The sequence below is a fragment of the Aspergillus ruber genome (genome assembly GCF_000600275.1).
Source record: "Aspergillus ruber CBS 135680 unplaced genomic scaffold scaffold00045, whole genome shotgun sequence".
Classification (NCBI taxonomy): Eukaryota; Fungi; Ascomycota; class Eurotiomycetes; order Eurotiales; family Aspergillaceae; genus Aspergillus; species Aspergillus ruber.
The window spans coordinates 41,471-62,424 of NW_024467341.1; the positions used below are offsets into that span (position 1 = coordinate 41,471).

Genomic DNA, 20,954 nt, shown 5'->3' on the forward strand with positions numbered 1-20,954 from the left:
TGGGTAGGCTTCTCGTGGGTAGGCTTCTCGTGGGTAGGCTTGTCGTGGGTGGGCTTGGAGGGAATGGACCCAGAGCCACCAGCATACGAGCTCTCAGTAGGAACCGGAACAGATGTAGTCTCCGAATCCTTAGTAACCCAAGTACAAGGCTCAGAAGACTCACTCGCACTTCCAGTAGCAGAAGTCAATGGGACGGGAGTCTCCGAGGAAGTGGCTGTTTCGATGGAGGATGTTGTTTCGGTGGCGACGGCGGAAGAGTGCTTTTCTGGGATGGCGCCGGCGGAGGTACTGGCGGCAAGGGCCAGGAGGGTCACGGCGTGGGTGTGTTTGAAGTGCATTTTGTTTTGGTGATGATTGCTTGATGGAGGAAACTTGAAAGATTGATTGTTGGCTGGTTGGTTGTTTGGTTGGTTGATTGATTGATTGATGCTGATGGTGATTGTAATTCAGGTGGAAGGAAGGCTATATTTATAATTGAGATCCCTCTCTTTCTAATTCTCTACTCTACTCCCATCTCCGTACTCTTCTATACAACAACGGACTCGTCAGCCATTACCGGATCCAAAGCACCACGTACCACGGATACTGAATCCGACAACATGGTTCCATTTCCTAGCAGACTGTCTCAGGAGATACCTTTGGCCCAAACTGTCAAACTCGAGCCATTTTCTACTTGCGATGTATGTTCAGACGAATGCAACCAGGGCATCGGCATCACGTGACACCCGTGTCCGGAAAACGATGCCGATCCATTCCAGACAAATTAGGAGTTTGGAAACAGGGTTATTTTTATAGAAAACGAGACATTTGGCTAGAGGACTAGTTTGGATTAATTTAGGACGGAATTGATGAGTTTGCTGTATGCCGTTGGGCTGTTTTCGGTAGACGTACTTGTGCAGATGATTAGGATGAACTATTATGGGAGAGAAGTAATGAGTTTGAGATAGAAGATTGTAGCAAAGGCTAGCAGTGTATGTTGGAGTAACACAGGGAATTGTACTTGTAGTAAGGAGTTGTGTTATTGCTGTCCCCTATAGATGTTGATGCCTGAGGCCTTAGGATCTCGGCTCCCTACTCCTTGATCGGCGGATAAGAGATAGCAAACCTCCATTCCCTACTTCGTGCAGAGTACTCTGTACACATCTCTCCCTACAACACGGAAAATGACAGATCTTCTCTCCCCCGGCGACTACGATGACGACGCCTCCCTCCGCTCGCCTTCTGAACAAGACTCTGACCCCGAAGACGACGAATTCCTCCGCCACTCACGCACCACCCTCGAACTCGCCGAACACGACCGCACCGTTCTCGACGAAGAAGATGAACTCGAAAAGCTGCTAACCCGGAGCGGACCAACGCATGGACTGCGAAGGATTTTCAGTCCTGTTAGCGCGGGGAGTGGGAGTGTTCGAATTGGGAAACAGGAGCGCAGGAGACGGCGGCAGGAAAGGAGGGAGGCGCGGAGACGCGAGCAGAAGACTGACGAGGGGGAGCTGATGTATGAGATGGATGATGGGGAGGGTGAAGGCGATGAGTTGCTTAGTAGGGGGTCGTATGAGGGGGAGAAGGTGTATTATGATGAGCCGCGGGTATCGTGGACGAGATATGCACTGGTGTTTACGGCGATTCTCGTCCTATTTCTCATCCTCGTCCTCGGCGCGTACAAAGCTTCCTCTTCGTTTAGAGCATCCCGCTACCGTCCGCCGCTGCTATCCAATGGTACAAGTCTCTTCGCACCGACAACCATCCTCATCTCCCTTGACGGTTTTCGCGCCGACTTCCTCCACCGCGGCCTCACTCCGGCGCTGAGCGCATTCATGGCGCAAGGTGTCTCGCCCCAGTACATGACACCCAGCTTCCCGAGCGTCACGTTCCCGAACCATTTTACACTAGTTACCGGACTATACCCTGAGAGCCATGGCGTGGTGGGCAACTCATTCTACGACCCGGCATTGGATGAGGAGTTTTACTACACGGATTCAGCGAACAGCATGCGACCACAGTGGTGGAATGCAGAGCCTATTTGGAACACATTGGAGAAGCAAAATGGTCGGTCGGCTATACACATGTGGCCCGGGTCAGAGGCGCATATTGGGGGCATGGACCCGGATATTGTCGACAAGTTCAACAAGTCTGAAAACTTGGGTAGGAAAACCGATCGCGTTTTGGGTCTACTCGATCAGGATGAGGATGAGCGACCGCAGTTGATTGCCACTTATGTTCCAAATGTGGATTACAATGGGCATAAATTCGGACCGAACAGTACGGAAGTGCAGAGTACTATTGTGGAAGTAGATGCCATGCTAGGCGATTTATTCGCTGGTCTAGAAGCGCGCAATTTGACCGACGTCGTCAATGTCGTGATTGTTTCCGACCACGGGATGGCCACGACTGCCACAGAACGACTCGTGCAGCTTGAGGATCTGGTCGATCTAGACTTGGTAGATCACATCGACGGATGGCCGTCGCGCGGCTTACGACCCAAGAACCTTGAGGCAGAGAAGATTCTCGAAGAACAGTTACTCAGTGCAGCACCAAACTACTCTCATGCAGTCGAGATCTACACCCGCGAAACCATGCCGGAACGCTACCACTTCTCGAACAACGACCGCATCGCGCCGTTATGGGTGATCCCCAGGACAGGCTGGGCGATCGTTGAGCGACCGGAGATGGATGCGCGAAAGGCGCTTGAGTCAGGCGAGGTCTACAGTCCGAAGGGTATTCATGGGTATGACCACGAGCATCCGCTTATGCGGGCGATTTTCCTTGCCCGGGGACCGGCGTTTCCTCATACGGCTAATAGTCGGCTGGATGATTTTCGTAAGTTCCCTTCACTCCTTTGATTTGGATGGGACTGACAAGACAGAAAATGTGAATGTATATAACATTCTCTGCGATTCGTTAGGAATTGAACCATTGCCGAATAACGGGACACTGCGGCTTCCACTACAATCCATCGGTCTTCATTCGGATGAGGATGTGCCTGTTCTTGAACATCCCCTGGATCCACCGACGAGCACATCCGCGAGCACATTCGCGAGCGCATCCACGAGTGCTTTCACAAGCCCAGTTCCTCAATCTACTCCCTCCGCGACCGATGCGCCCGCGAATACCGCAGACACCGACACTGAGGATGACGTCGAGAATCAACCCGCCTGGTGGAAGGCATTCTGGGGAAAAATGCACGACTTCAAAGATTGGGCAGAGGACATGGCCGAGGCAGTAAAGGACAACTTTGCGCATAGCGATTAATTTTTTTGCATTTGAATAGCGATGATACCCAGTAGTTAGAACAATGAATCAACAGCATTCCTTCACAGCCACGCCACAGGCATTGACTCAAGGCAGCAACATGGATTCACCAACTTCATACTGCATTGAGTGCCCGATGTTTACAATTCGTTTTTTCGGGCGTTTGTGTGAGTCAACCTGACAGCGAACCACCGGTGACACAATACGAGGTGATGAGCAGGCACCAACATCGCCAGCTCTATAAGGAGCCTCTTGCTCTTGTACATTTTCACCATCATCTCAGCCTCAATTCCCACCGATACAAGGATCGACACCATGGCTGAATCCGCCAATAACACCAACGGCTCCGGCCTCGGCTCTATCCCCGGCCCATCAATCGACACGCAGCTCCTGGAAACCTTCATCCCAGGCTATGGGCTCGCCTCGCGCATCCTCGCTACATATTTCCATCTCGACCTCAGTAGTTACATTCCCGCGCTGATCGCCGGCGGTATTATCTTCGCCGTCGCCAAATACCTCTACCACTGGCTCTACAGTCTCTTCACAGACCACTTCATTTCCACCGCAGAGATCCGCCTTGACGATGAAATCTACACGTACCTCATGTTCTGGATGGCGCGGCAGTCATTCACAGCCCGCACGACGAGTTTCGTTGCCGGGACCAAGCTGAGTGGCGGAAATCGGTACTACTCAGACGATGAGTCTGGTTCCGAGGCCGAAGATGAAGAGGAAGATGGCGAGAGCTTCGACGACTACTGGTCGCGCACAATCAACCGTGACAAGTACAAGAAGCTGCGATTCACTCCATCGCAGGGCACTCATTATTTCCGGTATAAGGGGCAGTATATTGCCTTTTCGCGGGAGCGTCAGGACAGTGGCAAGAAGTCTTCTTTCGCCAGCGTCATCCCAGAACGGCTCTACTTGTCTTGCGCGGGTCGCAATCCCAATGCTATCAAGGACCTTTTGGCCGAAGCGCAGCGCGCATATGTTGCCCGCGATGGTATCCGCACGGTCATCTACCGCGGGCAGAAGGGTTCTGGAGATTGGTTCGACTGGGTGCGGTGCATGGCTCGGCCGCCTCGTCCGCTGAGCACGGTTATTCTCGACACGGAGCAGAAGGATGCGTTCATTGCTGATATCAAGGACTACTTGCATCCGAAGACGCGGCGATGGTATTCAAACCGTGGGATTCCGTACCGTCGGGGTTATTTGCTGCATGGGCCTCCTGGAACTGGAAAGACTAGTCTTTGTTTCGCAGCGAGTGGTTTGCTTGGACTACCGCTTTACCTGCTGAATCTGAACTCGAAGAGTCTGGATGAAGACAGTCTTATGAGTTTGTTCTCGGAGTTGCCGAGACGGTGTATCGTTCTTCTCGAGGATGTGGACAGCGCTGGTATCACCAAGAAGCGCGAAGAAGACAGTACCTCCTCCTCCAGCAACAGCAGCAACGGCAAGGACGACGACGACAACGACGACTCTACACATCCAGACGACGAGAAATCCGCCGGTCTCTCACTCTCTGCACTTCTCAATGTCATTGACGGCGTCGCAGCAAGCGAAGGCCGCATTCTCGTCATGACAACCAACCACGCCGAGAAACTCGACCCAGCCCTCCTCCGCCCCGGCCGCGTCGACATGACAGTGACATTCGGCTACACCTCCAAGGCCGACATCGAGAATCTCTTCTCTGCAATTTACTCTACCCTCGAGGGCGACTGCGGTACCAAGAAGCAGCGCCAGCAGCAGTACCAGAAGAGGAAGGAAGAATTGGCCAACGGAAATGGCGCTGCTGTGGTTGCTCATGAGAAGAAGAAGGCTGAGATGAATACTCACCGTATTGCGAGATTGGCAGCTGAGTTCTCTGCGAGGGTCCCTGGGGGGGAGTTCACGGCTGCTGAGATCCAGGGGTACCTGTTGAATCATAAGCATGCGCCGACGGACGCCATTGAGGGAGCTGGCGAGTGGGCGGAGAGTGTGCTGAAGAAGAGGAAGGCATAATGACATTGTATTGAGACGGCATTGCATTTAGCACAGGGTTGTACTATAAGCATAATAACGAATGGACATGATATCATATAGCATTGGAATCTATGCAGTCCAGTCACACGACTGGATACCCGACTCTCCCACGCCCGTCCCTCACACCTACATACTACTAATACTACTAGCACACCTCACAGCACTCGCCAAGAGGATGCTTTAGTCGCGGGATAATCCACCGTTCCCTGCCTCTCCCTACATCTCCCTACATCTCCCGACTGAGAGACTAACCGTGTCATGCAGAACTACGCTTCCGATCTCTCCCTCCCATGACTCCCTCCCCAATACAACCCGAAGACAAGAAAACTCGGTCTGATCTCAATTTAGACTTCTCTAGCCTTAGTTTTCCCCGCAAAAAAAACCCTCCGTGTGACCCGCCCCAACCTGATGGCTCCGTATACACGGAGCAGAGACTAAGTCGGTATAGTAAAAGTGTGTTGGACATCCCGCACGAGGATCAACTGCAACGGTGGCATTTTGTCCCACGCTAATATGTGATCGGGTCGGGCGATCTACAATGCGGGGTGGGCGTGGTGCATTGACTCGGTGTTTTCACGGGATTGAGTCATTGGAATCAAAGGGCCGGGAGTGACTCGGTCTGTGATTTTGGTCGCCGATGCTGGAGTTGAGGTTCCTTTCACAAGGAACGGTGGCATATCTACAGAATACTGTGTACTATACTTGTACAGAGTGTTATGCTTGCAGAGGAAGAATATAGCCGACGATTTCCCGACCTGAGTGTTGCTCAAAGGGAGGAAACGCCCTAATTGATGAGGGCCTACTTATTTACACTTCGTGACTAAGGATCAACATCGCGACTCGAAAAGTCTCGAAAAGCGGCGGTTCGGTGGAATGGATAATCGTTCTGCAGAATGCACATCGGATTGTCAAATGCATCTCATCAACATTATCGACGATGATCCTCTCGGGCCGGATCACATCACATCACAGGCTGAGTAGTAGTGTATCTACATTGAAGATACTGACCTGCCTAATCCGAAGCTCAAAGAAAGGTTGAGTAACATCGGCTCAACAACTGACCGAGAATTCTCTTCTCCCACGTGTCTCGTGGACAAGACAGGTCGGCTGGAAAGAAAACGGAGTATTCCGAATACGAGCTGGGCAGGTATAGTCCGTCGAAGCGAGGGACAGGATGCCGGGTAGGTTGCCTCGGCTAGGCGTGTTCAGGCATCATCCTGTCCTGGGCCTGTCCTGGGCCTGTCCTAGTCCTAGAAAGGGAGACCGGAGCGATGGATGCATACAGTATGCGGACAAAGACAGCACTATCGAGTGTACTCTGTACAAAGTGGATATACGGAGTAAGAAAACTAGAATGTTTGCTCTGGAGCCGTGGTTCGGATTACCCCAACACAGCGCCGCCATTGGCAAAACTCATCCACAGCTTATTATTGCCAATATTCAGCCAGACCCGAGCAGCCACGTCGATGAGCGGTCAACATGCCCTTGCATACTCAGGAAGTATAGATCTTGGCCTCTCCTTGGTCCTTGGGCTCTTGGCTTTGCGGCTGACAACTAATGCATCAATTATCGCGCCTCCATTAAACTCCGAGCGCACTGAATCGATCACATTCACATCCCATCCCACCCCGGTATACAACCCAGATCTGGCTGTTTTTGGGCGACCAAAACCCGTATTCGCTACTGTAGCCAAGGAGAACCCTCCTGTCTTATGCGTTGTTAATGGTGCCTTGGACACCGCTGCGCTGTGCTTTGAATCCTTCTTTGACAGCAATTGCGGCTCAGGAGATCCACTGAATCGTCGATTCTATACTGCGTCCTCGGTTCAGGGACGACTGAACTAAACCAACCAACCAGATAAACGCAAGTATAATGGACCAGACATTAGCAAGCGGAATATCTCCGCCTCAATCCACACCTGATCCCAACCCAAGCCTTGCTTTGGCTTCCAAGTCACTAGCACTAGTAAAGTTAAGAGAGAATCTTACTTGGTCATGACCAGACCAGTCCGATTCTTGACGGTTGGACTGGACAGACTGCCCGACCCACTACATGCACCGCAGTGCACCGCGCTGCATCTCGGCCATAAGCTCCGCCATCAGATGAATGAAATGAAATCAACTGACAGATGACTCTGCCGGAAGGGATGATGGGTCTGCGAAGAAGCGGTGCCCTATATAAGGGGACTTCTCCCTGAGTCTGGAAGGGGATTGACAACTCTTTCGTCTTTCCTTATATATAGTTCCCACTTTCCTCGCGTTTAATTGTCCATCTATTCCTATCCAAAACAAGAAACATTGCATATATATAAGCAACATGTGGTCCTTCACATGGGCAGCCGCATGCCTAATAACCCTCTTCACCTCCGTCCTCACCTCCCCAATCAAACCCCGAGCCCAAGGCCCCTGGCTAGCCCTCGACACCGACTTCCCAGACCCCAGCTTCGTCCAAGCAGACGACGGCACATGGTACGCCTTCGGGACAAACGGCAATGGCAAGCGAGTTCAAGTAGCCAGCTCCCCAGACTTCAACACATGGACGCTCCTCGACAAGGAAGCCCTACCTACGCTGGCGGGGTGGGAGACGGAGGTTGATCATTGGGCGCCGGATGTTATTCGACGGGTAGCCTCTCCCTTTCACACTCCATTCTTTATACGCGATGTTAACAAAGAAACAGAACGACGGAAAATACGTAATGTACTACTCTGGCGAAGCCAAAGAAATGGTCCGCCACCACTGCGTCGGCGTTGCCGTCTCGGAATCTACAGATCCCACGGGCCCTTATATCCCCAACTCGGACCCGCTCTCCTGCCGACTAGACCAAGGAGGGTCCATCGATCCAGCGGGATTCCTCGACAAAGACGGTTCCCGATACGTGGTCTTCAAAGTCGACGGCAACAGCATCGGGAACGGCGGGGACTGCAATAACGGCGTTGCACCGCTCGTTCCGACACCGATTCTGCTGCAAAAGGTTGCAGAGGATGGGTTCACGCTCGTCGGCGATGCAGTGGAGATTCTAGACCGGGACGATAGTGACGGGCCGTTGGTCGAGGCGCCGAATTTGATCCTGCACGGGGATACGTATTTCCTGTTCTATTCGACGCATTGTTTTACCGACCCGTTGTATGATGTGCGGTATGCTACATCCAAGTCCATCACCGGGCCGTTTGTGAAGTCCGGGAAGAAGTTAATTCAGGGGGGTGAGAGTAATGGAGGTGGGTTGGACTTGACGTCGCCCGGAGGAGGGACAGTTTGTGGGTGTGGGGATAAGATGCTGTTTCATGCGTTTTGTGGGGACGTAAGATGTACTTATGCGGCGAATGTGTTTATTGATGGGGAGACTGTTGGTATTGCTTGATTCCTCTGTTATGTGGAGGGGTTCTTTCTGGAGTATATAGTTTGATATCCATATTCATGTATTTTTTTGTAAAAGACCCTATACTGGAATTCATATTGGAGACCATTCGTTCAGTTTTAAGTCATCGCTTTTATGGACAATTTTCATACTCATAAGTTACGACGCGTTAAGAACCCACGACTCAAAAGGAACACCCCGCATCTTCTCCTTCCCATCAGAACCCTTCTCATAAAGCGCCGGCTCGAATTTAGAGACTGCCGCATACTGCCGGATCAAATGCCGCCAGTAACAAGCCTCCGCAGCCGGAGTCAGATATCTATCTCGAAGCGTCTTGACAGCATTGTTTGCAATCCGCTCCGCCACTTCAGGGTTATCAAGAAGATAACCCATCTTACGATCAAGGTCTGAGAATTCCCGATCAACCTCGACATAATTGGCATCAGTGCCAGTTGCCACAAGCGCGGCGTGGTGTGCTTCGCGCCAGATCATGCTGTGCGAAATCACTACCGAGCGGCAGTTCATCAGATACTTGCCGCGGCCGGAGAAACTGCGGCCTTCGGTGTGTGCAAGGAACATATAGCGACAGTGGTCTTCCATCGGCAAGAGACTCTGCTCGACATCTTTCGGGTCTCCCCAGTTGATTGATTTAACACTAGACCAGCTCTTCCCGCTAGCAGCGTCCATCAACTTTCCGCGGAGTTCCGGGTTGGTAGCAACACTTCCGTGCCAGAAAAGTTGCTTCTTCTTATCTTTGAATTTGAGGCCAGAGACGACCTTGCCATTCACCGTCATTCCCCCATCATCGATCGCGGCGATCCGTTGTCTGATATCCTTGTACGGTCCGACGCTGACCTCTGGCCACGACCAGTACCCGAAATCCGGCATTAACCATATTCCCTCTTCGTCGTCCCGCTTAGTGTACGCCCATACGGGGGATTCGCCTCTGCTCATGTCCTCTGTGGTATAGATGAATTCGATATTGGGAAGATTCTGCCGGTCCGGGAACGCAGCCAATGCGCGGTGCAACGCATATAGCGACGCCTTGCCTCGGGTAAACGTGACAGTGACTTTCGCAAAATCGATAACATACAACTAGGAAAATAATCGAGTTAGGGAGATAATTCTCCGAAATAACCAAAGTGGGAACAGAACACACCTCTCCATGATGAATCATACCCCTCACCATACCATCCTCGATCGGTATCGAATCCAACTCCTTAAACGTAATTGGATTATTCTCCCTAAATGCTGCGGACTTGTCGATTTCGAAATATAATTTCGGAAACGCGATGCGACACTGCTCCTCCGACAATCCGTGGTTATCCGCATCGCGCTCGACCACAAACTCCCATTGCGCATTCGTATCATTGGCAGACGGCGATGGTGGTGCGTGGTATGCCGTCGACGACTTGATCACGTATTTTGCGGTTCCGCTGGAGTGGTTATCGAAGAGAAAATAGGTAAGGATAATGAAGGATATGAAGGCGCCGACGTATATGCAACGGATCCACAGGGATTGGCCCCGGAGTGAGGGCGTTGGTATATGCATGTCAAATGGAATATATACGAAAAATATACGAATTAATAGAACAAAAAGGGGATATGTACGCCGGACCAGGCTTGATGTGAGATGTCACAGGCTCCGAGAATATGTAAGGTTGCTGCTGCAATGCCAAAGTTGGCTCTGTCGATGTGCCGGCCTTGAGGACAGCTTATGACGATTTTAGTAGAATAAAGACGGTCATCTCTGACTGATTGTGATAATGAGAGAGGAGAGAGGTGAGAGTGATAGCGATACGAGTGTCACGGAACAGTTGGACAAAACTCAACTAGATGATGTCATCCACGTCGATAGCAATCAAAATAGTAAAGGAGGACTAGGGAATTGCACTCCAGGATATAGTGATCTAGATATTTTCAAGAAATGTCAAATTGAAAGGTGTTGTTGCCAGAATCTCACGATGATTGTTTATTTTCTCGTATCTTGGTGGATTGGTTTGATTTGTTTGCATTGGGACTCTTCTTGACAGCCTCATATAACGACCAATAAGGAGCAGATTCTATAGCACGGACTGGGACTAGTCGAAGCTAGTGTCCTCAGGCTAGCCCTTATCTAGCGATTGCCTTGCCGTCTTGCGCTCATCTGGATCTATCCTCATCATGCTCTTGAGAAACGAAACAAACTCTTCCCTATCACTCCCGGACAGAGTCCCAATCTTCCAAAAAGGCTCCTGGCAGTCCTGGAACCGGATCGCGAAATTTTCCATCCTCGTTGAAGCATCTCGCCATCAAAGCGCGGTCTCCCTGTTCCAGTAGCCGCCGGGGGAAAGGTCCGAATAGAGCATCGATTTCTTCAAGATGATTATTTGTTTTATAAGATCAATTCTTTGATGATCGACCCTCAAACATGTGTACTGCATCAAGAATCTCGAGTAGGATGGCCCTAAAGTTCAAGGCATCGGCTAAGGCTCCCATGGAGCTCCAAGAATCACTTCTGGTGCTCGAGGTAGCACGGGTTGGGTGACTAGCGTAAGGTGATTATCCGTCTAGCTGACAGAGCCCCAGTCACAGAGAGTGATGCTAGGGGGCATCAAGTTGGTGGATTCATATATAAAAGTCAGTGGTTGAGTGACAATAGCAGATGGATCAGAAGCGGGATCGTAAGCAGTGGATCAGCAGATGCTGCTTTCAGGTAATCGATTTATGGAATTTAACAGATTTGGACCATGATTTTTGGGGGCTTTGTCTCTATACACCGTTATCCCCCGTTCAGTACTCAACTCCAAACCTACGATCAGGGCATTTACCTGTATGGATGATGTGGCATTCCTGCGTTTAGTCCAGAGCGAGGATAAACTGATCAGCAAAACGCTGCATGAGGGGATTCAGCATCTGGAGTTTAAGGAACAATGTGCAAAAACCTCCGCCAGATGTTCAAAGAAAAGGAAAGCCATACATGGCGTCCGTTCGGTTCAACGTGCTTCAAGAAATAAAGCAATCTTGGGGTATATCTATACCCCGGATGAGCAAGATTTGAATATTGCAAACGTTTGAGGATCTCTGACTCAAATATGTCTTTCTATGCCATAGCATTCCGCGCTAAGGACTTTCAACGTCCTATAACTTCCGCACCTTCAAGTTGGTTAGCTAGGGAATATACGTATAGGGAGTGTATTTTAGCGCATGAGTCTCACCTTTGATATCTAATTAGCCATACGGCAGAGTACAAAGCTTCCTGAGGACTTCATAATGTCCATCCAACACATCTCCCAGGTTAACGGAATTGAACCCGCCATAATAGTAAGTCTTCTTCGACACCGCGGCTAGTCATCGCCAATTTTGCTGGGAAAGTGGCGCTGGCAAGTAAAGAGGAAGATTATTACTTAGCAGAGAAGATAGTACGATTTTTTGTACACGTGATTCGAACTGCCGTACTGAGAAGAGAATAGAATGATGCAGTGAATGCAATAGTGAGAAAGATCAACCTTTTATTTTGTCTCCCCCTCTCTTATATTTCTCTAATTCCTTTGCTTATCTTGTATCTAACAACAATCAAAGGAGCACTTGACAACATCCTCGGATTTTCCTTCCCCCAAGCCGCCTACCTTAGACCGTCCGCTTCCTGCAATAACATGGTAGACGGCAGAAAGGGTCTCTTGGCGAGGACCAGAAGAGGTAGCAGCATCCAGTCTTTCAGCATAACCGCCCAAAACTCGACTTACTGCTCATCCCGCGTCAGTCATCGGTGTTTATAAGTCCAAAGTGATACTCCATACCTTCACCACCAACTGCTCTAAGATAGCGTTTGGTGGCCCAATTACCCGGGTCACCATCCAACTGAGCCTTTATCTGGACCCAGGGAGATACAACGGGCGAGGTGGCCATATCAATATCCTCGGCTGGATACCGCGGCTAATTGAAGTGCTGTACAAAGTGGACAGGAAAGTGACTGAAATTAGGCAGATCAAGACCTTGCTGGAAGGACAAGAAATGCCTTTCAGAAAGCCCGGATTCGTCGCTTATCGTGCGGTAGTCGAGACGAACAAGATGAGAAGTGATCCTGGAATGTCATGAATCCTAGAAAGACCAGCTTTGAGTATCTGGTATGTCACATGCACTGACAGGCGTTGCATATCATGATAGTGGCTCTAACCAAAAGATAAGGATTGGAGACTCCAGGCACGTCATGGCATACACATTTGGCGCAGGACAAGCATTCAACATGGTTTTGCCTCATATTTTTATATCAGACCCCACACCTGGAATTCACAGAGCGCACTTGAGGACATGAAAGTGCAATTTCAGGGCTGAGATCCAGTGTAGGTTATCTCGCCTTGGTCAGGCTCACAAAGATAATCGGCGTGGTCAAAAACTATCAAGTAGCCCTTGCTCAGCGGTTCTTTGCTTAACAGTTCGACAGTAGGGCAGCTCATCATACTGGGCGACGCTGCTCATGCCATGCTCCCATACATGGTTAGAGTAAAATGAGCAATCAAAACGCTTCGTGTTGGCACATATGCTGATCTATAGAACAGGTGTTGCAATTGCAGTGGAGGACGGCGTATCCATGGCTCGCTCGTTATCGCAGATTGACTCCATCGAGTAGTTGCAGGAAGCACTGAAATTTTTTGAGATGGTGCATATTGAGCGCGCTGGCCAGATACAAGATGCTAGACTTTTCAACGGCCAACTATGGCATTTTACCGATGGGCCCCTAGAAGAGGCGCGAGATTCCGCGATGACACTGGAAGTGAAGGGGATTCAATTCAGTCATAGTCTAAACCAGCGGAGCGACCCTGCCACCCAGACGTGGTGTTACGGCTATGATGTCGAGGAAATTGACACAGCCCGGTTAACGACTTCGGGCAACTACCGGTCCGCTCTTTCCCCGGAGCCCGCACACTACTATTCTGTCTTCCGCTTAGTCCCCGGTTCCCCTGTCTCCCATGATTTCGACTAAACATATGTCTGTTACAAAAATCTTACAGTCATGGACCTTTCGCCTCATCAGTCCACTCCTCGGAATCAGTCGGTCAAGCGTCGCCGAGTGGCTCTGGCTTGCGATGCCTGCCGAACGCGAAAGTCAAAGGTAGGATCCCGCTAACTCTGTATGCCGTCAGATAAGTGTTAATTGACTCTCTCTCAGTGTGATGGTAGCCGCCCCAAATGCGGCATGTGCAAAGACTTAGGCTTTGACTGTGCCTACACCCCACCAGTCACAGCTACGAATGTGATTGTGCAGAAGGAGTAAGCTAGAGTTATCTGCAGATCCGCAATTTCTTTACATAGTAGCTTCCGGCTCATTAGTCGACAGTTATCTGAAGGACCTTGAACTACGCGTCAAATCGCTTGAGGACAATCTGGTCACGGTCAAATCTGACCTTTCCGGTTTAACATCGCACATGAACCGGAGTAGTCCTAGCTACCCTTTGAAGGAAATCGAATCACAACACCGAGATGAGCCATCCCCCGATTTTGTAGGCACGGAAGACACGGTCGATGCGATGGGAGCTGTGGCATTTGCTGACGAGAAGGATTGTGGATTCTTCGGTGAGCCTTACTGCTTCTCCACGAAGAATGATTCAACCAGAGCTAATGTTGCTTCAGGCGCTTCATCGAATATCGCCTTCCTGCGTCATTTATCCCGCGCTGTAGCACATAGTGAAAGTACACAGAAGGGAATTACTTCCCCCACAACGGACCACATCACTCATGATGGAGGATTTGCCAGCGCCACGCGTCCTCCATCGCCATCGCTGGGCCAGATTTCTGAAGCTTTGCAAGAAAGGCCGTCAAGCATGTTCACATTGCCATCTTCCGAAGAGACTTTGACACTCATCCATCGATATTTTGGCGACACTGGACTGCTTTTCCCTTATATTCATCCACCTACATTCTTCGACACCTACTATCAACTAAAGAACAATTCAAAGAGGGTCCGACGTACATGGTTGGGCTTGCTGAATATAATACTTGCTATGGCTAAATTAACATTGGCTTCGGGACGCTCACCTGCTGAAACCTGCATCAGCGAGTCTGCTGTATACTATCGCCGGGCGTTAGACCTCTGTAAGGGAGAGATCTTACGAGGGACAACACTGGAAGTTGGTAAATATTTCCCTTCTATGCTCACATAGACCCTTTTGCCTGCCACTAATATCTAGATAGTGCAGTATTTATTACTCATGGGCCAGTACCTTCAGGGAACACAGAAATCGGTTCAGGCGTGGACGATACATGGCTTGGCCGTTAAAGCTGCACTCCAGCTCGGACTCCATTCGAAAGACGCCTCCAAAGCGTTTCCTCCTTTGGAGCAGGAGACACGGAAAAGAACGTGGTTTGGGTGTGTGGTTCTAGATAGGTGCCATTAATCACGCCTGCTTGAATATCATTTCAATGCTTCTGACTGTTCCCTCTCAGGACCCTGGGCATGACCTTTGGACGACCGGCTGCGATACCAGACTGCTATGTTCAACTCGATCTACCAGCCTTCCAAGGTATCACCGAGGTTATTCCCACGGCCGACCATGACGAAGTCCGCCATAGCATCCAATTCTTTAATAACACCATGTGAGCTGCGTCATTCTCCCAACTGCAAGGCCCAACGCAGTGCTAAAACCCTCTCTAGAACGTTGTATAAACAAATGGCCAGCATAATTGATCAAATATATGGTCAGAACCTTGGATGTGGTCCGCCTCTACCGGTGGGTGAGACTGTTAGCCGTATCCTTGGCATCGAAAACCAACTTTTCTGCTGGGTGATGGCGCTCCCCGAATGCCTCCGACAAGTGACTGTCGAAGGAATGCGAGATGAGATAGAGCAGTCGCAAAATCAGCCGCAGCTCTTTCCATTGAAATTTCGTGTCATTCTGACTCTGCGGTATCTGCACATCCAAATCCTCCTACATCGGCCCATCCTTGTTAAGTTCCTAGATGCTACGCGAGCTTCCGGAATTGAACCCGTCGAAGACAGGCTTCTCAACGATATCGGCTACAGTAGCATGAAAAAGTGTATCGAATCAGCTACCGGAATTATTGATATTATCTCTGAACTTGTTTCGTCATCTGGATGGCCACGAGAACTTCTTGGCGCTTGGTGGTACTCGCTCTACTATAGTAAGTTACAGATGTGGTGTGATAATTCATCTAGTGATGTCTGATTTCTTCTTTACTGTAGCATTCAATGCGGCACTCGTCATCATTGGAGCAACCTGGGTCCACAGGACCAGGCAGTCGGGCAAGGGCTCTGCCAGTATATGTGCCAACATTCACATCTATCCCAGTCGCGCGGTTGAAACGTTATATAAACTGGACACTGGCAATCGAATGGTAGATCGCTGCAGATACTACCTTGAAGAGTTAATGTTTGCCCTTCGTCTCAAGCGTAAGGCTTCTTCGCGCGCCGATACAAACGCATGAGCTGACCAGATGGAACAGCAGAGGATATGCCGGATCAACCTAACATGGGCTTCCCAGTCATGGAAACTTCGACCCCTAACGTCAGCTTCCCTTCATTTGGTATTGAGTGTGGCGAGTTTATGCTGGACGATCTATTTATGCACCGCTTAGGGTTCGAACGTTGGTAGGCTGCTGTTAGTAGGAATGCCGAAAGCTAGGATCAATGCCGAACCGATAGAAAAAGGAAAGAAAGAAAGAAATAAAGGAACGCAGACCATTGTACTAGCATTCTTTCACGTACTCTCCAACACATCTATGCATCTATCATAAAAAGTCCTCAACAAATGTACCTGAAAATCCTTTGGTCCCTGAGGTAGCTGGCTAGTCGGCCGAAGTTGGCATAGTAAATCACAATATCTAGGTTTCGTATGGAGGCCACACCGAATCGTAAAATTTAAGCGTGGCACCTGCTACTTGCATGCATATCAATACACATCCTTTGTTTTTCTATGTGACCTGCAATGAAACGTTTCTTTCAACTACCCAGCTTCCATGTAACCATTTCCGCAAGCACGCAGGGGGGCAGAATCTTTTGGAGCTCACTTAAATAGTCTCATAGCTGTATATATTACTTTCAGACGCAGGATCTCTCTGCGGAATGAAAATAGGCCCCTGGACCATATGTGTCTTGCTAAGGAAATAAACCTCCGTCAAGTTGTCAAAACGATCATCCGCCTTCGAGCTTCAACGTGGTACTTTGCTGCTCTTCTCAATAACTAGAATGTATCAGCAGAGCTTGGAATTTCATGAAGAAGCCGCTCATTCAGGTCATCTAGGACCAGCCCTACAAAGTGTATACCACCCCTCTTCCCCCCTTTCCGCCAAACCCCATACTTACCGTCGCCAATGAGAGTCTGATCCACATTTAGGAGCATTCAGTAGTGAAATTACATTGACCTCGTATTGGAACCGAGTCCCTATCCACGGCGATTACTGCCACTTTCCGTTCCTTCCCCAGCAACTTTCCAGACCACTCCTCGTGGTATCCCCGAAATGATGGCAAGAATAACTAACTATTCTTATTCACTTGACTATCACTTTAATATATCTCTCCCTTGGGAACATTTGGTTTGACTCTAGGCCCTTAATAGCCAGGTTCTGCGCGGCGAGCCAATTTTGCCAGCTGATGAAGAAGCTGATTTGGAGATCACTTCCAACGCTGATCAGCTCCAAGTCAGAGTGATTAGTGGAAGTGATATCTACGACGTTACTTGCACTATCCAGGTAACGGGCGAGGTCATGGCTATGGAACAGAACTTATTGCCACTCGCACAAAGCGATATTCCCATTTTGCGTTGCGTGGGCCTCAATTGCACTAAGCACAGTTCATACTATTCTTCCGATTTTCCCATGCTCATGTCCTGAGAATTTGTTTATTTATCGAGTACCTTCAAAATAGTATGGGAAACCGGATGCAAGCCGTCGCCATTCCCCTTCATCTTCTTGAAGCCAAATATTTGTGTTCATGACCAGACACGGAACCCTATGCAGCCAGAAGTACAAATTGTCAACGGGTTTTTGGTATCTAAAGTATTCATTCCCTGCCAGTTGTTATATAGGGATTCAATTTCTTGGGGCTTTAGAAGCACCTATCTTTTTACATAGGAACGCTCATTAGTGAAGTCAAAAGTTGATGAGTGGAAAAGCTGAGTATGACCCCGGCAGTTTCTAAATACACGGATATATACAACACAAGTATTGATTAGAGATATTAACATCCCTCCAACATGCCCTGTAAGGCCGTCTTCTCTTCTCCAGTCACCGTCAGATTGTATACAGATTTGACCGTAACCCACATCTTTGCGTATGTACAATGATATGACTCTACTACTTGTCAGCTAACAATCATTTGAATGCACGTGAAATACTAACCCAATGGCGGCTTCCATTCCTCGGGACCAGAGTCGCCCTTCGCCTGATTAACATTGTCTGTGACAGCCAGCAACTGAGGATGATCCAGGTCATTGGCGAAATTTTCGCGTTGATCAGTGGTCCATTCAGATGCGCCAGACTTTTTTTTTCCCCCCCATCAGCACGCATAGCTACATCAAAGTGAGAAATGAGTTATACCTTCCATGCATTAGCCAATGGAACTACATGGTCGATGTCCAGATCGCTGGCCTGAGTCCAGGTCTCGCTATCGTACGGAGAATACCACGTTCCGCTGGTAGCACTGCAAGAGTCGTCTTGCACAACATCGGTGCCGTCGCGTTTCAGAATAGTTTCGCGGGTGGTGCATCTTTTGTGTTCATGAGTACATTTCGACGATATTGGATGTCCATGCATACCCATCTCTGGTAATCCAGTGAGGGAACAGATCCCGGTCATAACCATCTTGGGATCCGGCACTCACGGCCAATTCGGCAAGTTGCGACGTCGCTGTTGAGACCGAGGGAATACCCGGTGGGGTCGCCAGGGCGAAGGGGAGGACAATGATAGCAATGAATTTGGCCATGGTTGATGGGCCGTTGCAACTGGGGAAAGACGTGCCTTTATATACATTGCCCTTACATGAATTATGCACGGTATCTTATCGCTTAAACAGGTCAAATTAAACAATATACAATTGATTACATACTAAGCCTTGGCGCTTGGTTAATACCCAATACTTTGAGCCGGCATCAAATCCGTCCAGATTAAGTGCTACTTACCACTGAATGTGCTTGTCGTATCACAATCTGAAAAGCGGCAACGTGCGAGGGACCTCCGGCCTCCGACACCTGCAGATGTCCTATGACTAGTACCTCAGCTATCTCTAAATTTTTCCTGGTCGCTCATTTTTAGACTGAGTCCCCGTCTCCGGCCAGGCCAATTAACATTAGACACATTCTTTACACCTTTGTTCGAAGATATTCTTGAGCCGATGCAGTATGCCTGCGCCTGGAACCATGTTTCACAACCCCTCCCAGTCGAGATCTATAAGACACGGCAATGCATATCGAACTTATACATTCTTTAATCATACTTAGGCCTGTAAATAATTGATGAGAATTGAGGTGATATCGGATAGAATAGTGGGCCAGCAATCTCTTCGGGAGATGCCACTGTAGCTATATGTTAGTTGGCTAAGCACTTGCTCTATTATTGTTATTATTGGCGGTAACTAAACAACCAGTATTATCTTCTTATCGTATTGAAATTCTCCTGTTGCTATAGCCCCATGCAGTCTGATTATTGACTCCCCAACCCGTCTGAGCTATCCACTAACAAGCAAAGCATACCTACAAAACCCAACATGAAACAACAAACAATTAAGGAGAGAGGTCATGGCTCGTAAACGTCACTTTTCCTTTCTGCCACGAAGAATACGCTAGAAAAAGTGGTCTTCAAAAGGCACCTGGGTTCATACACCGGAGATTGGCGCATCCCAGACGATGGCGTTCACGACGTCCTACAAATCAATAAAATTCTGGATCACCTTCATCAGTCTAAGTGCGGGTTTTTCTCAACAGTATTCAACTTTAAGCAATATCACATACGACATGCTCTTCATCAGCATTGTTATTGGGTCTACCGCTTGGCCACCATGGGCAAAAAAGAGCAAGGCAGCAACGTTGATATTCATCCTTGAAAAAAAGACGGTTCCACCTCCTCTGCAGAAGGGAACATTTTTTGTTTCTGCGTCTTCCTTGTGGCAAGTATCATACAAACGGCCCTTACTGGGCCGACAGGATTGTTAGTCCGTCTTGAACAAATATTCGACTCATAATTTACAAAGAACCCCTCTGCCAGGAGCAAACCATAACCCACAGCAAGCTTTCAATGGTTTCTATGAGTGAGCAAAATGGCGTATGGCTCCAGCACCATCCACCAAGCAATGCAATGGCCATTTGGCTGGCAGCCGGTAAATCTATGAGAGGGACGCCGGATTTTCTATGACCTAAATTCATTTATTGTCGGAATCAGAAGCAGTACTATAACAGACATGGTTGATATTGAATGTCACAATACAGGTTTCCCCGTTCTGTGCAATACAAAGAATGAGGTGGGTTATGCCATGAATGGATAGACATCCTTCTGTCGTCCCTGATGCCGCACACGCGGTGGATGAACAGTCTGAGGAACGCATGGTAGCAAGGTCGCTATCAATGCAGATATCTGGGCCAACGAAGGCGCATTCCAAGGCTCCTTGGACGTCATCAACACCACGCTTTACAAAAAGGGTTATCCAGATCTCGGAACGCGGCTCGTGCAATTTGAAGACGTCGGCGACCCAGTGATCGAGGATTTTCGGATGCGGAGTAAATTGTATGTAACTTTTGGACGCAAGATGAGTGCGAGTGCAAGGAATGACGTGGTTGCATATGAGTTGGTTGAATGGGTAGTTACAAAGGTCAAGGATTGTTGAGTCTGGCATTTATTCTATGGCTCGTGGCGTGAGATATATGAGTATCGGGCTGTTTCTTCCGGCTAGAATGAGAGCTACTATTTTAAAAAGTGAGCACGAGCTTCTTTAGCGATGAATGACAGTCTCAGTGCTTTTCACTCCCTGTTCATCCTATATAAATTTATACATGACCCCCAATCACCTTGGTGTGTTTTCATCCTAGTGGGCTAAGGCTCCTCTTATCGAATAGGCAGTATTCGCATGACATTGTTAAATAATAAATATATATGTATATAATATCCCAAGTATACTGTATACTCTCTTATTGGTAGCCACATGACAGGACATGGCTACTACTACGAAAGCATGCGTCTTGACTACAAACCTCAACAAGACCAACCAAATTCCCTAGGAAAACCAAACATGCCTTTCTTCCAAAAGAAATATGTCAACAAAGTCAGTCTACTAGCCATTTAGGCTGGTACACCAGTGAATGGCGCATCCCAGTCGACTATATCCACGACGTCCTGAGCACCGACG

At 49.0% G+C, this 20,954-nt stretch overlaps 12 protein-coding genes across 12 annotated transcripts in view; 6 read left to right on the forward strand and 6 right to left on the reverse strand.

The window, feature by feature from the left end:
- EURHEDRAFT_390169 (uncharacterized protein) overlaps positions 1-56 on the reverse strand; it is a gene marked incomplete at both ends in the record, with an annotated part of 663 nt that extends 607 nt beyond the window's left edge. The window contains one exon of the mRNA XM_040779820.1: positions 1-56. Within this exon, the coding sequence (XP_040634344.1) occupies positions 1-56 (56 nt within the window).
- Positions 57-93: 37 nt separating this feature from the next.
- Positions 94-338, reverse strand: EURHEDRAFT_381759 (uncharacterized protein; the record flags this gene model as incomplete). The annotated part of the gene is made up of 2 exons (XM_040779449.1): positions 94-119; positions 164-338. 2 exons carry the CDS (start codon positions 336-338, stop codon positions 94-96), a joined length of 201 nt encoding a protein of 66 aa, XP_040634345.1.
- Positions 339-1,163: 825 nt separating this feature from the next.
- EURHEDRAFT_518980 (alkaline phosphatase family protein) lies at positions 1,164-3,252 on the forward strand (the record flags this gene model as incomplete). Its single annotated transcript, XM_040786737.1, has 2 exons — positions 1,164-2,820; positions 2,867-3,252. 2 exons carry the CDS (start codon positions 1,164-1,166, stop codon positions 3,250-3,252), a joined length of 2,043 nt encoding a protein of 680 aa, XP_040634346.1.
- A 275-nt stretch (positions 3,253-3,527) lies between these two features.
- EURHEDRAFT_417198 (BCS1 and AAA domain-containing protein) lies at positions 3,528-5,359 on the forward strand. The gene has a single exon (XM_040783140.1). The coding sequence runs from the start codon at positions 3,568-3,570 to the stop codon at positions 5,248-5,250; it is 1,683 nt and encodes a 560-aa protein (XP_040634347.1). The 5' UTR covers positions 3,528-3,567; the 3' UTR covers positions 5,251-5,359.
- Positions 5,360-7,351: 1,992 nt separating this feature from the next.
- Positions 7,352-9,102, forward strand: EURHEDRAFT_285664 (glycoside hydrolase family 43 protein). Its single transcript, XM_040778206.1, has 3 exons — positions 7,352-7,893; positions 7,949-8,862; positions 8,957-9,102. Exons 1-2 carry the CDS (start codon positions 7,588-7,590, stop codon positions 8,627-8,629), a joined length of 987 nt encoding a protein of 328 aa, XP_040634348.1. The 5' UTR covers positions 7,352-7,587; the 3' UTR covers positions 8,630-8,862; positions 8,957-9,102.
- EURHEDRAFT_285638 (DUF821 domain protein) lies at positions 8,708-10,381 on the reverse strand. The gene is made up of 2 exons (XM_040778205.1): positions 9,786-10,381; positions 8,708-9,721 (listed from the first exon to the last, which is right to left on the reverse strand). Exons 1-2 carry the CDS (start codon positions 10,176-10,178, stop codon positions 8,786-8,788), a joined length of 1,329 nt encoding a protein of 442 aa, XP_040634349.1. The 5' UTR covers positions 10,179-10,381; the 3' UTR covers positions 8,708-8,785.
- Positions 10,196-10,702, forward strand: EURHEDRAFT_285675 (uncharacterized protein). The gene has a single exon (XM_040778207.1). The coding sequence runs from the start codon at positions 10,393-10,395 to the stop codon at positions 10,654-10,656; it is 264 nt and encodes an 87-aa protein (XP_040634350.1). The 5' UTR covers positions 10,196-10,392; the 3' UTR covers positions 10,657-10,702.
- Positions 10,703-12,171: 1,469 nt separating this feature from the next.
- Positions 12,172-12,514, reverse strand: EURHEDRAFT_381764 (uncharacterized protein; the record flags this gene model as incomplete). The annotated part of the gene is made up of 2 exons (XM_040779450.1): positions 12,172-12,350; positions 12,406-12,514. The coding sequence occupies 2 exons, from the start codon at positions 12,512-12,514 to the stop codon at positions 12,172-12,174; spliced, it is 288 nt and encodes a 95-aa protein (XP_040634351.1).
- A 748-nt stretch (positions 12,515-13,262) lies between these two features.
- Positions 13,263-13,589, forward strand: EURHEDRAFT_381765 (uncharacterized protein; the record flags this gene model as incomplete). Its single annotated transcript, XM_040779451.1, has 1 exon — positions 13,263-13,589. The coding sequence occupies one exon, from the start codon at positions 13,263-13,265 to the stop codon at positions 13,587-13,589; it is 327 nt and encodes a 108-aa protein (XP_040634352.1).
- Positions 13,590-13,619: 30 nt separating this feature from the next.
- EURHEDRAFT_518984 (putative C6 transcription factor) lies at positions 13,620-16,215 on the forward strand (the record flags this gene model as incomplete). Its single annotated transcript, XM_040786738.1, has 9 exons — positions 13,620-13,718; positions 13,776-13,876; positions 13,944-14,179; positions 14,237-14,737; positions 14,798-14,990; positions 15,050-15,199; positions 15,258-15,745; positions 15,807-16,013; positions 16,067-16,215. The coding sequence occupies 9 exons, from the start codon at positions 13,620-13,622 to the stop codon at positions 16,213-16,215; spliced, it is 2,124 nt and encodes a 707-aa protein (XP_040634353.1).
- Positions 16,216-17,798: 1,583 nt separating this feature from the next.
- EURHEDRAFT_381767 (HNH endonuclease family protein) lies at positions 17,799-18,542 on the reverse strand (the record flags this gene model as incomplete). Its single annotated transcript, XM_040779452.1, has 4 exons — positions 17,799-17,911; positions 17,960-18,098; positions 18,158-18,326; positions 18,376-18,542. The coding sequence occupies 4 exons, from the start codon at positions 18,540-18,542 to the stop codon at positions 17,799-17,801; spliced, it is 588 nt and encodes a 195-aa protein (XP_040634354.1).
- Positions 18,543-19,733: 1,191 nt separating this feature from the next.
- EURHEDRAFT_285774 (uncharacterized protein) lies at positions 19,734-20,662 on the reverse strand. Its single transcript, XM_040778208.1, has one exon. It carries the CDS (start codon positions 20,442-20,444, stop codon positions 19,974-19,976), a length of 471 nt encoding a protein of 156 aa, XP_040634355.1. The 5' UTR covers positions 20,445-20,662; the 3' UTR covers positions 19,734-19,973.
- Positions 20,663-20,954: the final 292 nt, after the last annotated feature.

Bases quoted from the DNA above. Each gene is read 5' to 3' on its own strand.
- EURHEDRAFT_417198 (XM_040783140.1), top strand. From the start codon at position 3,568: ATGGCTGAATCCGCCAATAACACCAACGGCTCCGGCCTCGGCTCTATC.
- EURHEDRAFT_285664 (XM_040778206.1), top strand. From the start codon at position 7,588: ATGTGGTCCTTCACATGGGCAGCCGCATGCCTAATAACCCTCTTCACC. The intron at 7,894-7,948 runs GTAGCCTCTCCC...ACAAAGAAACAG, and splicing joins CGCCGGATGTTATTCGACGG to AACGACGGAAAATACGTAAT.
- EURHEDRAFT_285638 (XM_040778205.1), bottom strand. From the start codon at position 10,178: ATGCATATACCAACGCCCTCACTCCGGGGCCAATCCCTGTGGATCCGT. The intron at 9,722-9,785 runs GTGTGTTCTGTT...TTATTTTCCTAG, and splicing joins GTATGATTCATCATGGAGAG to TTGTATGTTATCGATTTTGC.
- EURHEDRAFT_285675 (XM_040778207.1), top strand. From the start codon at position 10,393: ATGAGAGAGGAGAGAGGTGAGAGTGATAGCGATACGAGTGTCACGGAA.
- EURHEDRAFT_285774 (XM_040778208.1), bottom strand. From the start codon at position 20,444: ATGCCAGACTCAACAATCCTTGACCTTTGTAACTACCCATTCAACCAA.